This window comes from Platalea leucorodia (genome assembly GCF_965183815.1).
Source record: "Platalea leucorodia genome assembly, chromosome: 13".
NCBI lineage: Eukaryota > Metazoa > Chordata > Aves > Pelecaniformes > Threskiornithidae > Platalea > Platalea leucorodia.
Window position 1 is genome coordinate 272,558 of NC_138835.1, and position 17,131 is coordinate 289,688.

Genomic DNA, 17,131 nt, shown 5'->3' on the forward strand with positions numbered 1-17,131 from the left:
CCACCAGAGATACTCCATTTCTCCCTCAAACCAGAGGTGCCCAGAGGTTGTGCCACCTCCCCAAAAATCCAGGGCAGTGGGAGGCCAGTTTTTAGCTTAATCCTCATGTAGGTTTTTAGCCTAATCTTCACATCGAGCTTTGCGCTAAGTCAGTCTTGTGGGAAGACAGAGACCAGAGGAACAGGCAAGCCCGCGTCAGGAGCCCTGCAGCACTGGAGGGAGGCAGAGATGGGAGGGTCCCTGTCCTGACGCTGCCCCAGTGTGGGTTTGATGCAGGCACAGCAAAGCGCTGGCAGATTCGGCAGAACCAGCTAGTGGAGACGGCACTGAGCTGAGGCTCTGCAGAGCAGGGTTCAGGCTCCAACACACCCATAGACTGTGGGACAACCATCAACGATAAGATGGAGAAAGCTGATTTAGCTGCCGAGTGTTGCTGCTTTTAGAGCTCCTGTTGTCCTATAGCATTTGTCAACCATGGTTAATGGTGAAGAGAACTGGGTATGGGTGCAGGTGGCTGGGGAACCATCTCAGGCATGAAGAGGGGACAGGGAAAAGCCCAGGCATTCAGAGTGAGGCGGGCCACATACGGAGTCTGCTGGAGCTGAGTGCTTCCAGGTGGCCATGCAGGAACACTTTTGGGACACATGGAGTCACTCATCAGCTGGACTTTTCCTTTCAAAGCAGGGGGCACCAGCCCAAGACTCTGCCAGCCCACGAAGGTTTGAATCTGCATCTCCCAGGGGCTGCCCTGGTCTCCACCTGGAGCTTCCTCCATCTCACCATCAAAGCCATCCCACTTTGTCTGAAGTGCTTAGCGTTTTCTGGTACCGTAAAGGGAGTTTGTGACTGAGGACTGTGCGACCCCCAGCTGTCGGGGTTGGGTGCTGGCAGGATTCAGGGCCCAAATCCATGAAGGTATTCAGAAGCCCAAGACCAAGGCTGGTCTTACAAGATACTGGTTCTCCCAGAGGAGAACTAGTGGCTTATGTCAGCTCGTCTCCACTCGCAGCCCCGTTTCCTCCATCCCATGTCTGCCAGGTCTGGTGCTTCATTCAGCTCACAAGCAACAGGGGAGACTGGGTGGGTCGCGGGGGGATGTGGAGGGCAGGGGGATGGAGGAGGACTGGGGCCCTCTCTTTTGAGGGCAGCGAGCTATTGGATTGTTTCAGCCGCAAGGTACAACTTCCCTTGAAATGACCTGGCCTTGGTGTCTGCTGGGGAGGACGAAGGTGCTGCAATTGCAAACGGTACCCAAATACTGGCTTGGGGTTTCCCTGCAGTGTGTGCTACCTCCCCACTCTCAGGGCAGGCAGACCCTATAGCCCCAGGGCCCACAGAAGGGCCTGTAGAGCAGGGTCTCTCTCGCCTGCAGGCAGACAGCCCCAAAGAAGACAAGGAGATGAAGGGGACTACGGCCTCCCTGCTACTCCCAATTGAATCGGCGCAGGGGTGCCTAGGTGCATTGACGCAGAAGTGTCCACTTGTTTGCATGTCTCTCCCACACCGCTCCACGGATGGGGCTGCGCCTGCCCTGACCAAGGGCACAGGCTGAGGGTGGACATCCTTCCCTGGAGATCTGCTGCCAGCTCCCAGCCTCTCTGCATGCTCTGGCCAACAAAGAAGGGATGAGAAACTGCCCTGAGGTATAAACTGCCCAGATGTGGAGTGCTGTTGTGAGCAAGGCACGCTGACTTGGTGAGTCCCTCATCTCCCACCCTTATGTGCAGCTCGGGACCAGGCCTGGAGGTCAGCCTGTGGGGACCTCCAGCAGCGCTCTGACAAGACCAGGTACGAGCAGGGTGAGGCATGGTGGGGCGAGCTGGACACAGAAAACTCATCCCTGGACCGCTGCACGCGCTTCGGTGTGGCAGGCAGATGAGACTGTAAACTCCCCAGCCCCGTGCTGGCCCCTATCTAATCCCCACCGGGGCTGCTGATCTGCACAACACACCGCCTCTCTTGGCAGCAGAGCAGTCGGCCTCTGTGGCTTCTGCAGTCATGCAGGCTGCAGTGACCCCGCGTGGGCTGCGCAGCGGCAGCCGAGGGCTCCCCGCCTCTGGCTGGCAGAAGCCCTTGTGCAGCGAAGATGAACCCCTGCGGGCACAGAGCCACCCTTCCCACTGGCCACGCTGGCCCTTGGGTGGCCGGTCAGGGAGGAGGGGAGAGTCTCTGCAGGGGATGACTCCAGCCAAGCGCAGAGGCTGGCCTCCCAGACCGCTCGCTGGAGCTGGTTTGGACTCCTTTTATAGTCAATGCAAGAGGCATTTTCTGAGCACAGTTCCTCTGGTGCCGAAGCGGAGGCAGGAGGCTGGCTGGGTGCGTTGCCCTTGCCACGTGCCCGATTTTCTCTGTTGCGTTACAGGGAGGCCAGCCAACAAGCCCAGCTCTCCGGCAGGCAAGGGAAGCGCCAGCAGTGGGGCTGCCTGCTCTCAAGGCCAGCTCTTTGATAGCACAGCTGCAGAGCTGGCCTTGAAGGGAAAGAGCTGGAGGATGCCTCACTGGGAGCTTCCTCCCTCTTCCTCAGGAATGTCGCCTAATCGCAGACCCTCGCCCTTGGTCTCTGCGTGAGCCAGGTCAGCCATCCCTGTGCTGATCCGGACACTGACCCCAACCCAGGGACTGACAGCCTCCCTCGACCTCAGACCCACCTCATCGCTGTGGGGCTTGCTCCTCTGGTCACTGTCACTGGACCTGCTCTGCTCCCATTTACCACTGGCCTGCACCGTGCCGGGTAGGGCAGTGCCCTGCCCGTCCCGCTGCCAGCTCTGCTCCGGCTCCCGGCACAGCATCCCACTCCTGCCGCTCCCCGACAGCGAGCCAGGTGGGGCTCGTTCATGACACCGCTCATGCCGAACATAAAGAAAAGCTTTGCCGGTGAGACCAGAATTGCTTTCCAGAGAGGCAGACAGACCCTTCCCGGGCTGCAAAGCTTAATTTGTCCACAAGTGTATTTATTGGTTTTCTTGATGTGTGGGAAAAACACTGGATCCCAGCTGAGCCGAGCAGAAACTCTTGGAGGGGCCCGGGATCTGTCTGAGACATGGCCAAGCACAGGCAGAGGCAGCCCTGGCATTTCTGGTAGCTGCCAGCACAGGAGGAGCACCATTCTTGGGGAAGGGCTGCCGCTCCGTGGTCAGCCAAAACAGGCAGGCATGTCTAACGTCCGAGGGTTTCTGATAATGTTAACCATGGTGGCTGACATCGGATACTGAAGCTGGAATCCTGGACAGTGCACAAGGAGAAACAGATCACAAATTGGCATAGACACAGCCCTGGACTGCCAAAAGCTGTGTGCTCTCGGTGGGAACAGCAGAACAAAGGATTATTTCCCACATCTCAAAACCAAAGACCCATTTCTGTGGAGAAGGAAGTGGTTTCTGACATGTGCCTTCTCATGGCAGATGTGCTAAGATTTCGTGGTTTGTTTTTTTTTTGAATTATGAAAACTCCTGAATGAAATATAGTGCTCTCAAAAAAACCCCAAGACGCAAACACTATGCTGACATTTTGGTAAAAAAAAAAAAAAAAAGTATCTACGTCCCTCAAAACTTTGGAGCTATGTTTTTAGCTGCTTTCTATTTTAATTCTTTCTGCATTTTTTTTCTCTTGCTTCTAGAAACCTGCAATGTTAAAACCCCATGTGAGATTTCCAGGTTAAAAAATAAATCCAAACTGATAACTACATTTTCTGCCACTTTTTTTTTCCTGTTGTGGTATTTTTAGCAAGCCACTCTGCTTCCACAGATTCCCAGCACACAGCTCACAGGCTCTGCCATTAACATATGAGTTGCTGTACAAGCAATGGGGACCACTCTGCTTTAAACCATCCTTTGTGCTCTCCGGGCCCTGTGCTGCTCATGGCACTGGGCTGATGTCAGGGGAGCAGCCAGATCTGTGCAGTGACAGCAGTTCATGTGGCTCTTCGGGAGGAGGAGGACAGGAGAGAAAAGCACTTGGACTCCAAGCCGTGCTGTGCCCTCCTCCAGAGCCTGGCAGCACCCGCAGCCCTACCCCTGCTTCTGCAGACACCTCAGCCACAGCAGTTACTCTTTTGATCCCAAAACCCGGCAGCCAACAATCATCCACTTGTCTGTGGCCTCCGAGCAGAAAATGATGGATTATCCCAGGAAAAACCACCTGAACCAGAAGAGGTTATCCACCCACAGTGACAAACACTGTAGCATTAGACATTAAGAACTTAAGCCTGCAAAGATTTTTGCTGTTCCATGTCAGTCTGGGTCTGGCTTTAACCTAGCAGAAAACTAAAAAAAAAAAAATTGATTTGACCCTGTACAATTCTGTATCTACAGAAGAACATCCAGTTCTCCGGCTCTACCAAAGGGCAGCCAGCAGGCTGAGGGTGGTTAACGATCCCCCTCCACTTGGCACTGGTAAGGCCTCGCCTAGAGAGCTGGGTCCAGGTCTGGGCTCCCCAGAACGTCAACGACAGGGACGGACTCCGGCAGACGGCTGCTGGGACGGTCAGGGGGCTGGCATGCAGGAGGAGCGCCCACAGCTTGGCCATCCCGCTTCGCGGCGGGCCAAAGGTGTCGGACTGCTTTTTCTTGCCTGCATTTCACCCTTGTACGGACCCCCGCCACCCTGAAGCACCTCATGCTCCTGCCCGCAGAGTGCTCCGCTGACCCTGTGCTGTGGGTTTTCCCAGGCACGCTGCCCCGCGTGGGGCAGCAGGCCTCCCGCCGCCTGCGGCGCGCAGGACCGAGCACCCGCGGGGTTTTCCCGGAGTGCCGCCGGGGCCCGGCGTGAGAAGCCGCAGCCGCGGGAGGCGCACGGGGCCTTCCCTCGGAGGCGGCGGGAGGCGGGGGGCTCCGTGGGAGGGTGCCGTTCCCGTGGGGGTGCCGGGGCCGCTCCCCGCCCGCCCGGGCCCCTCGCCGCCCCCTCAGCGCTCCCGCGCCGCCGCCCGGCACCGCACCCGGCACCGCGCTCCGCGCGCGCGACCGCCGCCGCCACGCGGGGAGAGCGCGCCCGCCGCCCACGTGCCCCAGCCGCGGGAGGGAGGGGCTTCCCGGCCCCGCCCCTCCCGGGGCCCCGCCCCTCCCTGGCGGCGCCGCATTGAGGCGGCCATTTTGTGGCGCTGTGCGGTCGGTGGCGCTGGGCTCGGCGCGGAGCGGGGCCCGGGGCGGTTCGGCTCCGTTCTAACCCTTTTTCCCGTACAGATCCCTCGGTAAGAGTGCGGCGGCGCCCGGGCGGGCCGGGCCGCCTGCCCTGCCCTGCTCTGCCCCGCGCTGCGGGCCCGCGCGGAGGTGAGGTGCGGTGCGGTGCGGCGCGGCGAGGCGAGGCGAGGCGAGGGGAGGGAGGCCGGGCGCGGCGCGGCTGGCACGCGTCCCCGCGCACAAAGGGCCGGGCCGGGCCGGGCCGGGCGGCGCCTCCCGCGCTGCGGGCCCGGGGCGCCGAGCGGCGGCCGCTTCCGCCTCGCCGCGGCCTGGCGCGCTGAGGCCGGAGGGCCCGGGCCGCGGCTCGGCCCCCGCCCGCCCCCTCCCTCCCTCCCGCCGCGCCTCCGCCCGCGCTCGGCGGCTCGCGGAGCTGCGCGGGCAGGTGAGTATGTGCGGGCCGAGCGCCGGTGCCGAGGGCCCGGCTGGCGGCAGGGGCGGCCGAGTGACCTTGCGGCGGGGCCGGGGCCCGGGCCCGGGCCGGGTCCGGACGGCGGGGGCTCTGCCGGCGGCGGGCGGTGTGGGGGTCGCGCAGGCCGGGAGCGTTGCCGCGCGGGCCCCGAGGTGCGGGGGAGCGGCGGGAGTTGCGGGCGCGGCGGCGCGGTCCCGTTGTCGGCGCCTCGGCCCTTGGGCGCGGGAGGAAGCGGCGCGGGGCCGGTGCCGGCGGGGTTCGTCCCGGGGGTCCGCGGGGCGCCGGTGGCTGCTCCTCGCCCGGCCCTGGGGGATGACGCGGGGAGGAACCTCGCGTGGGGCAGGTCCCTGCCCCACAAGGTGCTCGGCCGGGGCTCTAGGCGGTGCCGTCAGCTGGGGGCTGCTGGCCTTTCTGCGTCCCCTGAAGTCTGGGGTACATCTACATCCCATGTCCCTTCAAAATGTCTTTAAGGAACAGAAATAACGGTGGGTCCTGGCACTAACCTGAAAGCTGCTTCATGTCATAGCTGCTTAATAGATGGAATTGGGAGACACCATGTTCTTTCTCCTGACAGACCTAGGTTCAGATGTGGCTTATTGCTACTGACATGGATTATTGCACCAGTTGGCTTGGCACGCACGTGCGAACAGTAGCCATAGCAGGGCTTGGTTAATAGAAGCAGGTTGTCAGTAAAATTTTGGGAAACAGTTGTATCTCCTTTACTTATTGAAAATCTTCTTGGTACCAGCGGTGTTTCTGTGATCCCAGGCTATTGTTTCTAGCCTAAATGCTTGAAAATAGATCAGGAGGGATATTTGAATGTTGATGAGCCCAAGCTGGATAAAGTAAATGTCTTGTTTCTGGGTACAGAATTTGGTATTGTATGCAGTAGGAGAATGAAACCAAATGTTAAGTACAGTGCTAATGACTTGAAGTAACCTTTGGTAGGTATCTGTACAGAAGCTTGTAACTGAGCATCTCTGTAGCAGAAGTGCTTTTCACCTGGGTTCATTTCATTTTCTATAATGAGCAAGGATCCTTTCGCAGGACCAGTTTCCAAAAAAAGCCAAGTGAGCAGACTTGCAATGAAGATCACTCACAGTATAAGTCTCTCTTTAATTTTTGTGTGACTCTTTTAATAGTTGTGGAATTGAAGATGGCTTAGATGAATACTCATTATTTGACCTAAGTCAGCTTGTGAAAGAGTTCAGTTTATAATCTTGCTGATAACCTTGTTGATGTCTCCTGAATGGAAATAAAATTTTACTTGAACAGTCTGAGAGTAAAATCTGCTTGCCTGTAATCCAGAGTGAGTAATTAAGGTCAAGTTGGGAATGAGGCTAGAATAGTAATTGCTCATAACAGTGCTGTCTTGACTGAAATGTAAGAAGCATGTAATTAATTCTTACCTTTAATTGGATAAGTTCTCTGAAGCGTTTTCTTTTGCTCTTGTAGTTCCTGGATAACCTAGGCAATGATATTGACCTAAATTCTCCCCCTTGGTCAGGAAAGGAGGGTGCAATCCCTAATTTAATTGTAGGGGATGATGAATTCTCTGTAACTGGATATTTTATTTATAACTGTATCTCTAGAAGCTAGGTGTTGTCTGTGGCTGTAATTCGTCAGACCTTGACAGGAGCTGACACTGTTGCTGTAGGAAAGCTGTCCTACCACTTGTCTCCTCATTTCTGCCCATATGGCACTGTCCTGTGCAGATGCGAGCACTTCTGCAACAGTGTTGTGAGCTGAGCTAAAGAATGGGAGGGGGAGGATTTATTGTTCAGCCCTGCAAGTGGTTGTCATCAGTATTTAAACTGCATTCTTGATGGTTGCCTAATTGTGTGGGTGCAGTGTTTTTTTTAAGTTAAAGAAAAAAGAAAAGTTGCATATACTTTGGACTTAATGGTGCATCATATTGAGAAGTTTTGTGAAGTTCTCATAAGAAGTCTTGTGTAAGTTCATTCAACAGTTGAACAAGTCTACTCCTTTCTTTTTTGCTTCAATTTATTCGTTATCATCTTCATACTTCTGTTCCTTGTTTGCCTACAGGTTTATTTTGACTTCTTGTGCTTCCTGTAGGAAAAGACTTTTTTCAGGTAAGAAATAGTGACTTGGAGCTCTTGGTTTGTACTTGCTGTCAAAATGTCAATAGCTACATGGCCTATATATTTCCAAAACCTTTTGGAACTGGTGGCTTTTCAGTTTTTTTGTGGATGCAAGCACCAGACTTAAGTGATCACGCATGTATGGGTGTGTAATGTGTCCATGCTGACTGACTGCAGATGTGTGTGGCAGAAGATAATGCACGCTGGAATATAATTACTTCTTTTTGAGGCTTGTTAGTTTGTTGACATGTCTTTGTGTGGTTTTACTGGGCTTGAGTACTTTCGGCCAGCCTTGTTTCAGTATAGCCAGCTGCAGCCTGCTTTCCCCCCCCCCCCCCCCCCCCCCTTTTCCCTTCGGGTAAGAACACTTGTTTCAGGTAGGTTTATGAAATTGGTTAAAAAGAGAGATAACTGTCTCCATCTGTGTCTTCTAGGTAGCCTGTATTGAAAGAAAGAGGGGAAGCTCTACTGCTTGGTGTGGGGTGGTTTGTTTTTGGTTTTTTTTGTTTGTTTGTTTTTTCCCAGTATGAAGTTAGCACCAAAGAGCTTTCCTGATCTTGTTGCTGATGTTAAAATACTAGTTTCAAAACGGACTTCTTTTTCTGCTACTTATACTCAACACTTCTTTCCCAAGGAAATGGAGAATATGCTTCTGTTCCACAGAGTCCTTGAGTCAGGAAACTATCTGGAACACATCTAGTACTCCAGATGTAGAACTGAGCATCCTTAGCCTAAACCTCAGTGGCATCAGTGGCACAAAGATAGTGCCATTGATAGAGTTTGAGTTAGGGTTTTTAGTTAGTCTTAAAGCTTAAAGGTTTCTGTTATCATAGCAGAGGTTGTGAGTATACCAGACTTTAATTGCTTCTTCACTATAATGCAGGTTGCTAATGGCTTTTTTTGTTATGTGATCCCCTGTATTTATATCACTCCTTTGCCTAAATTTCAGCTCTGTCTTCTCGGTATTGCTGTCATCAGTCTTGCAAAAATTGTGCTGCTTTTTTGTTTTGTTTTTCCTCCTGTCCTTTGATCTCTAAGCTGGGGGACAAGTCTACAAGCAGCCTTGAAGTGCACCCCTTTCTTTCCTTCTTGTAATAAAATGGGGGAGTCACATCCTTCTTACAGTGTGGCACATAAACAGATGATTTGTCTGCTTAATGCATTATCTTAAATGAAGACATAATTTTTCATCAAAGCTCATGGCAGTGTAACTTGCAAGATTTCCCTTTATTTGACTGTCATGAAAATATCTTCTTCTTTATCAAGAAGTAGGGTAGATTTGATCTGTCCAGTCGGGAAGCAATTGAATAATGAAACTGAGAATGCCATGTGTAAGCGTCAGAACGCTATACATTGACTGGTTGGAAATAGTGCCCTATGGGATTTTCAGTGGCCAATATTGCAGGTGCTATAAATTATCTGTGAAAAATGTTTCTCAATTCTTTTTTTATGAATGTGTTCACAGGTAGACTTCTTCTAAGAGTCAGAAGCCCAAGTCCAGTTACTGCTGCAGGTATTGTTACCAGATCATTTTTGTGCTTTCCTATGGGCTCCTTCTATTTTTGGTCATTATCTTTTCCTCTGATAGCTGAAATACATATTGGTGCTCACTGATAAGAAAAATCTTAGGTTCAGCAATCCCCTGTAAGTGTATGGTGTGCTGCTGGAACATGCAGAGCAACCTCAAAGCCAGGGGCAGGACATCTGGTCAAAACTGAGGAATTAATTGGGCAGCTTACTGACCAACACATAGCCTTAAGTGTTGAATTTCTGTCTCAAATGTGGACTTCTTTAGAATACCAAGGTGTTGCTTTCAGAAGGGATATACATGGTAATACTTCAGAGCCACTTAATGCTTAAATGTTTGTACTGACTTTAAAACATTGGCATTGAGTGCAAAATGATATTAGACTCAGTAATCTAGGTGTTGTAACCAAGCAGATAATTCGTAGGCAAATGGAAGTCGTGTTCTTGGACCCTGCCCATCTCTTAAAGGTATGTTCTTTTAAGAAGAAACCTGTTGTCTTTGCAAAATGGTGAAATTGTCACATGAGGTTTTGATCCCACCTGTGGTTCCTTTCCTCATCTGTTGTGCAAGGCCACTCTCCGACAGTTAGCACCTTGTCCAGGGATGTTCAATAGGTTCAGCCTTAGGCTGCTGCACCACCCTAAACCAAATATTTAAATATAGTCCCACTCTAAGTAAGTTTGTCCAAGCAGTTCTGTGGGTTTTTTTGTTCTTTTGCTTCTGAGGGAGTATAGAATGGCAATGAGAATCACTCTACTTTTTTCCTTTTCCTGATTTCATTTTTATTTGACAAAGGCACTGTGAGCCCATAGGTACCCATTAGGCAGGGCAAAAGTATCTTTTTGAGGACGGTTATGCTCAGTGCATTCAGCAGCATGAGGTGGTTTTATACAGCTTCAGTTCAGGTAGAAAAACAGGAGAGATTGCATTGGGATGCCCAATCTGCAAGCTATAGATTAGGCTTCTCGGAACAATTCACATGGCTGCAGCTTGTTTCTGCCACTCCTCCTCCAGTCTGGAGAAGACTTGCATGTATTGACATGAACTGGATTTGTGGATGAAGAAACTGTTCTGGAGAAACTCTTTTAGTTTTTCTCGTATGACCAAAAGGCAGATCCCTCTGCCATGTGATGAATGTAGTTTATCCAACTGAAGATGTCTTCATTGACAGGAGAGGGCTGCATTTGGTCATCTTGGTTTGTGTTTGTTCACATGGCTATACATGCATGGATTGATGTGGTGAATTCTCATGATTTGGAGATTGTTCTTCCATAAGAAACAACGCAGCTTGCTTGAGCCGTCTGCAGGTCTTTTAGTTGTTAAACATTTGAACTCTTAATTTCCTTGAGAGAATTCTTGCGGTCTGATATATATTAATTTGCACCTTCGCACTAAATTTCTTCTTTCTTAACTAAGAAGATCTAAAACCATAGAGATGTTTAGAGTCTTAAGTTGCTACAAGCTTTTTCAGTGAAAGAAGTGTTTCATGTAACTCTTTTTTTCCTTGATTTGTTAGGCTGCTTTTTTTCGTGGCAGTTGGAATTATTTCTAAATGCAAGAAGGTTGGGTTTTTTTCCTGTTTCTCTGGATAATTTAAAAAATATTTTTAGATATCCAGAAAGCATCAGTCTTACCATGATGTATCTTGAAGAGTCATGTGTCCTGGTTTCGGCTGGGTTAGAGTTAATTTTCTTTCTAGTAGCTGGTATAGTGCTGTGTTTTGGATTTAGTATGAGAATAATGTTGATAACACACTGATGTTTTAGTTGTTGTTAAGTAGGGTTTATCCTAGTCAAGGGCTTTTCAGCTTCCCATGCTCTGCCAGGTGCACAAGAAGCTGGGAGGGAGCACAGCCAGGAGAGCTGACCCAGACTGGCCAAAGGGCTATTCCATACCATATGATGCCATGCTCAGTGTATAAACTGGGGAGACCTGGCCAGGGGGCAGTGATCGCTGCTCAGGGACGGGCTGGGCATCGGTCAGTGGGTGGTGAGCAACTGCATTGTGCATCATTTGCTTTGTATATTCTTTTATCATTATTATTATTTCTTCTTCCTCTGCTGTCCTATTAAACTGTCTTTATCTCAACCCATGGGTTTTAGTTTTTTTCCCCAATTCTCTGCCCCATCCCGCTGGGTGGGGAAGGGCAGGGAGCGAGCGGCTGCGTGATGCTCAGTTGCCGACTGGGGTTAAAACACACCACCGTGCTTGTTAAATAAGAGTATATCTGTAATTTGAGCTTGTTGAAGGCTTGTATCTGACTTAGGGTTTTGGTTGTTTTTTTAAAATAACCTGTACTGAAAGATGACTTGTTAAAGTTTAACCACCATGGTATTGCAGCAGAGATCCACCAGTATGAGTAGGAATTATATGTTACGTCTGAAGTGATGACTTCAGTTGTGTGAATCCTGGTCTGCTGTAATTGTTTTGCAAAAGGGTTTTGATGTACTTCCAAATCTAGAACACTCAGGCATTTTGACCCTTTGACTCAGATTTTGCAGTTTTGGTTTTGTTTATGGGCTGCTTCTCATACTTGGTATTTCAGAATTGAAGCTTTCTCTTTTTAGCTACTGTCCTCAGAGTTTAAGACTGCTTGGGCGGTAGGAGTATAATTGATGCAGTGATATTTGTGGGGGTTTCTCAGTAGTAGTTCTCATTAAACTCCTGGGAGGAAAAGAGAGTGTTAGATTTGGGGCAGATTGGTTGTGTTTAAGTATCTTTGAATGTTTCAGATACATTTGCTTAAAAGTCTTATCTGCCAAATAGCAGTTAGATGTGTTAGATGAAGTGGGAGAGCAGTTAAGAATTTCTGCAGCTTGGAATAACAGAGAAAGGGAAAGCAAAAAAAAAAAGGGGGGGGCAAATGAGATAAAGGAGGGCAGGGACACCCAACAGTAGGAACTCTTGTTTTCATACTTAGCAATCCATTGGAAGAGATGGTGAACTCGTTATTATAATCTGTGCTGGATCTTTATCCTGTCACTTCACTTAGAATCATAATTCTCAATGTACAAGATAAAACTGACCATAGGCTGTATTTCCTTTAAGTGCAACTTGGCCCATAGGGTGGATTTAACATGTCGGTGATCTAGTCTTCAAATGTCTGCAGACAGTACCTTGAATTTTGAGTTACTTGCATATACAAGGTTTGGTAATTACACTGTCCGCTTGATTAGTTAACGGGGTTATTCTGAAATATCTGGTGCACCAAAGTAGGAATAATGATAAAGTTGCTGGTGGCTTCTGTTTGGCAAAGGATAAATAAATGATGGAGAAATTTGATGTGGATATGCAGAGGGAGTATTTGTGTGTCTGTATGGATCTCTAAATAAGTTTCTCTCTAATTTAGATGACAGCAGCCTGCTGACCCTCTGTATTGAAATACTTTCAGATTAAATTAACGTTCTAGAAGTGTTACTGTATGATTGGGATATTGTTGGCTGTAGAGAAAATATTTTTTTGAACTCTAAACTACTTTTAGTCTCAGAATTCACATGACTTATGTTTTTCCTTCCCTATAGTTGTACAGCAGTGTTCGGAATGTTTGCAGCCATATAAGCAACGAGTTTCTTCTTGGTGAGTATAAGCATGGATCCTTGGTTTTGTTAATTGTATCTCTTCTTTAAGTTTTTGAAGTTTTGCTTTAAAATTCAGGTTTTTCTTAATTCATGCAGAGGCACTGTGGATAAGAGTATAAAGATTTAGAGAAATATTAAAACAAAGACTGCACATTTTCAGTTGGAGGAAAAAATGGCAGTTTCATTAAAGTAGATTTTCTTGAATGTTATTTTATTTAGGAAAAACCTGCTTTACTTCATGTAACTGGAACCCTTTTCCCAAATCTTTTTGCTTGTTCGGTGTTTAAGAGTGTTTGTCTCTTACCTTTAGTGTGTTACAGGAAAAAAGGGGAAACTAGAACAGCTAAATGAGAGATGATCAAATGATTGAAAAGAATTCTTTTCAGTAATGAGTATTTATTTCTTTAATTGCACTTGGTAATTCAAATAGGCTTTATTATAGAAAAATACTTTTTCTGTTCTGTTGAATTGCCCATGTTCATAATTTCTACTTCCATGTTGGTCTGTCCCGGTCTCTCCACCAGTTTGAATTGACAGCACAGTAACATGGGATGTTGTTGAGAGGATGAAAATGACATTCTTGATGTCCTCTAACCTTAGGGACAGTGTGAGGATCTTGATCTAGGGAGGGTAACTTATGTTTGCTGACAACTTTTTACTTTTGTCACAGAGTACTTTGAGTGAGTCTTCGTTTCTGCCTGAAGAGGAGAGCAAATGTAGATTTTCACTGCTGTCAGTTTTGTTAGTCTGCTTGTATAAACTAGAGGAAAAATAGGAGGCTGAAATAAACCACTAAGTCTTATGCTTTGTGGGAATTTTTCAGTGTTGAGAAATTAGCTGTACAGTATTCTTGTTATGGAAATTGTAGGTATCAGTTCAGGATCCAATTTCAGTGTTGTGTTGCTCAGTCAGAGTTTGCCTGTGTAGTTGTTGATTGAATCTAGGAAACTTTTAAAGCAAGAAGTGAATACTGATTAAGATCTAGTTGAGAATCCTACACGGTGCAAATAAGAACTGCATGTAGTCCAATGTCTTGTTTGAAATGTGTCTTTTGGATAGAAAAAGGGAGGTGATACAGTATTCCTTGGAATTTGTTGAAATGTCTAGTGGTCTTCATGTCCAGTTCGAATCTTTCCTGTTTGTGCTCCTGTCGCATTAAAAAAAACAAACAAACAAAACCCAAACTTGACTGAAGATCTGAAGCATTGTGTTCTGAAATATTAGTGCCAAGGTCATCTTCTGAAACTTAATGTTTGTGTCCTAAAACTCGCTCATCTTGCTATGAAATGGTATGCATAAGCAAAACATGAGGCAGGAGCATAGGGATCCTTAGATGAATAGCTAGTACAGAAACTGTTTCTGGGTTAATACTTTTAACAGGTGTGGGGGTTTTTTCTGTTTTTATATGTAGGGTAAAATACAGTGAGGCTTACCTCATAATAGCCCCACTGCTGTAGGCAAAACCTGGTGGGCAGACTTTTTGTCTGCAGGCAATAAGTCTGTTGTAATCAGCTTCCCAAGTCAGCACCAAAACAATTTTTAAAAGCGGTGTTTAAATGTTTGTGAGACTTTTACTTAGTCTTCATAAGATGCCATTAGGATTGTATAATATAAATGGTGTCTGTAAATACTGTTCTGCAGTCTGATATAGCCATTACCTTTTCTCATCTGCAGGTGTGTGGTTTCAGCACAGCATGGCTGTGGTCATCCACTTGCAAGGTCTTCCGATTGTGGTGGGGACCATGGACTTCTCTGGATTGACCATTCCTGATGGGGGCATGCGTATTGTAGGGGGTGAACTGGGTGAGGCTTTCATCGTTTTACCACTGATGAAGATGCGAGGCTTGGTATCGTGTATGCAGATGGTATAAGTAAAAGGTCAAAACTAACTGTTGTAGAGCAATAAAAACCTTATGTGCAAAATGGGATTGGACTTAGTGCTTGGCTGTTTCAAAATGGGCTTGTAGATATGATAGCAGTTTTGGAACGAACGCTGTCTGGTGCTGGAGTGAATGGCAGAGTCAGCTTAGGCTTTGTGGAATTGACTGTAAACCTGTTTTGGCATAGAAACTGCTGATACTGCTATAGACGAAGGAAACAAAACAAGCTTGTGTCTTGTTGCTTATGTGGGAACTACGTTTCAAACCTTGGGGCTGCCTTTAGTATCCCAGTTCAGTTACACCTGCACTGCATCTCCAACGAACACAGGACAATCTCTTGCTACTTGCTATTACTCCCTGGTTTTGCCAGTGCTTTTTATTAACCCACTATCTGTCCTACCTACCATGTAGTCCTACTGAATCACCAGTGATGTAGAATGCCTCATAGGAATTGGACAGCAAGCTTACCATCCAGAATAAAACTTAATACTGCTTTGCATTGAAAATTTATATTTATGCAAACTGTCAAAGTTTACTGTGCTCCTTTATCAAGCCAGAGAACTATGTTTTTTCATGGAGTTCCTCTTTTTTTTTTTTTTTTTAATTGTGCTCTGATAGGGGACAAGGGGGAAATCCCTGGGTTTGGCACAGATACACTAAAGAAAGAAGGAGTTAAGAGGCTGAATTGTGGGAGTGAATTGCCTTTCTTCTGAGCTGCTTATGAAGTCCTGAATTGAGACAGTACTAAGTTTGGAAGTGGGACTGATTTAAAGGCAGGGGTTTTGGTGTGATAGTACGTAAGAAATGGTTTAATCATACTTACTAGTGATTTGGAAAACAGGGTTTGCAAAGGTAGGTAAGGCTTTGAAAAAGGCTGCAGTGGTTCTGCAGTTTCCAGAGAGAAAACAATATAGGCTGTTGTTAGTGAAAGAGGAAGTTTGCTGTAACTGCTTGGTTTTGCTCTACATGATAAGACAAAAGATTTCTCCAGTTTCCAGAGAAACCCTCTTCTGTTGGAACTTAGTGACGTGCCAGGTTTGGGGCTCAGCAGTGAGAGAGCTTAAAACTGAAGACACTCAGAACAACTACCAGTGTGGATATACAGGACCTGCACTGCTAGCAGAGCAGAAAGCTTGTTTGAAAAGACAAAAATAATGATCCTTCAAGGGATCAGTATTAATGTAAGCGTGTTCTCCTCTGCATTGCCCTGATATAAATGTGCCTTCCTGCTTGGTACCTGTAAGGATTTGAATAGTTGAATAGTCTTTAAATTACCTCATGGTGACTTTTATGGGGAGGAAAAGGCTCTCCCTTTAAAAGAACAGATATATGTACTTTCAGTGATGTAGCTTTAGAAATATTTTCTGTTGGAACTAGTGACTTGTCTAAATCCTGTAGTATTTGTTCCTGAAACAAGTCTAATCCTCATAGTAGAATAGGAATTTTTGGAGAAAAGCTGTACAGCTTTGGGGGTAGGCCTAGTAACTACCCCTTGTTTTAATCGTGGTCTTGAGCACTTGAGAAAAATGGATTCCCAGAGTTACCAAAGTGAAACGCCTGCTTGTGTCTTGGTTTAGTTACCAAGTTGGTACAAATTCATTTTCTGCTGAAGAAAATTTTAGAAGAGAGATTCTGGTGAAGTGTTATTTCCAAGTCGTAGCTGTGACTGTGTCTGCTTAGTCTGGGGTTGTTTGTTAATAGACTGTTTTGATGTAGTTCAAGGTTTTTAAGTAGTCCTTGCAGGAGAGGGCAGACGCTGAAACATAAAATCTCAAAGCAGAGGCAGGCCCCTGTGCTCTTTCTTCCTGAGAAACAAAGTTCTCCATATGGTCAAGGTCATGCTGGTGAAATGTGGGTGGGCTTTAGTGTTGCCTGTTGGCCTTGTTTGTGAAAAGCTATGGGATGGCTCTCAGTGAAGGCCATATTGTATGGTTTCAGCCTTGCTCTAAGGCTGTATGTTTCAGGGTAAAATTGTTGAGATCCTCTATTGAATAATTTGTCTTGTGTAATGTTCTACCAAGTATGTATCTGCTTGAGGAAGCTGTTCCTGAAATTAGCTGCAAATGAAAAAGATAGCCTGCTTTGCAAGGCATGCTGAGCATAGGGACTGCTGGATCAAGTGAAATCCAGTTGCGGGATGCGAGAGAGAACCCAAAGCAGCCCAAGTTTCATAACTTGGGAGGGGAGTGGAAGGAAGACTTTGGGGGAAGAGGCAGTGAATTGAGACTTACCCATACAATTTCTCATCTCTTTCAACTTTCTGATCAGCTGCCTTGTAACAAGCTGGCTGAGTCAGTGAGGTGCAGTATGTGTGTGCTCTGACAGATGCTGGTGTTCAGCTGACTCTAGCTGTAAAGTGGACTGAGGGCAGATTTTTCACAGAATCTGTAGCCTCTGTAAATATGATTAAATGCCTTCTGCTGTTTTTTCCAATTTCCTTTTAGTTGTGACGCTAGT

The 17,131-nt window shown here is 47.5% G+C and overlaps 1 protein-coding gene across 10 annotated transcripts in view; it reads left to right on the forward strand.

Annotated features, from left to right (window-relative positions):
* Positions 1 to 5,102: 5,102 nt before the first annotated feature.
* Positions 5,103 to 17,131, forward strand: part of PHF20 (PHD finger protein 20) — a 71,953-nt gene continuing 59,924 nt past the window's right edge. For 2 of the 10 annotated variants that reach the window (XM_082326069.1, XM_082326070.1), the window contains exons 1-4: positions 5,772 to 7,535; positions 7,633 to 7,679; positions 9,154 to 9,201; positions 12,738 to 12,792. In XM_082326069.1, coding sequence (XP_082182195.1) covers positions 7,486 to 7,535; positions 7,633 to 7,679; positions 9,154 to 9,201; positions 12,738 to 12,792 — 200 coding nt within the window. In that variant the 5' untranslated portion in view covers positions 5,772 to 7,485. Of the gene's footprint in view, positions 5,186 to 5,771; positions 7,536 to 7,632; positions 7,680 to 9,153; positions 9,202 to 12,737; positions 12,793 to 14,468; positions 14,598 to 17,131 lie in introns of those variants that run through there. The other 8 variants (XM_082326062.1, XM_082326071.1, XM_082326065.1 and 5 more) reach the window with 6 other exon arrangements.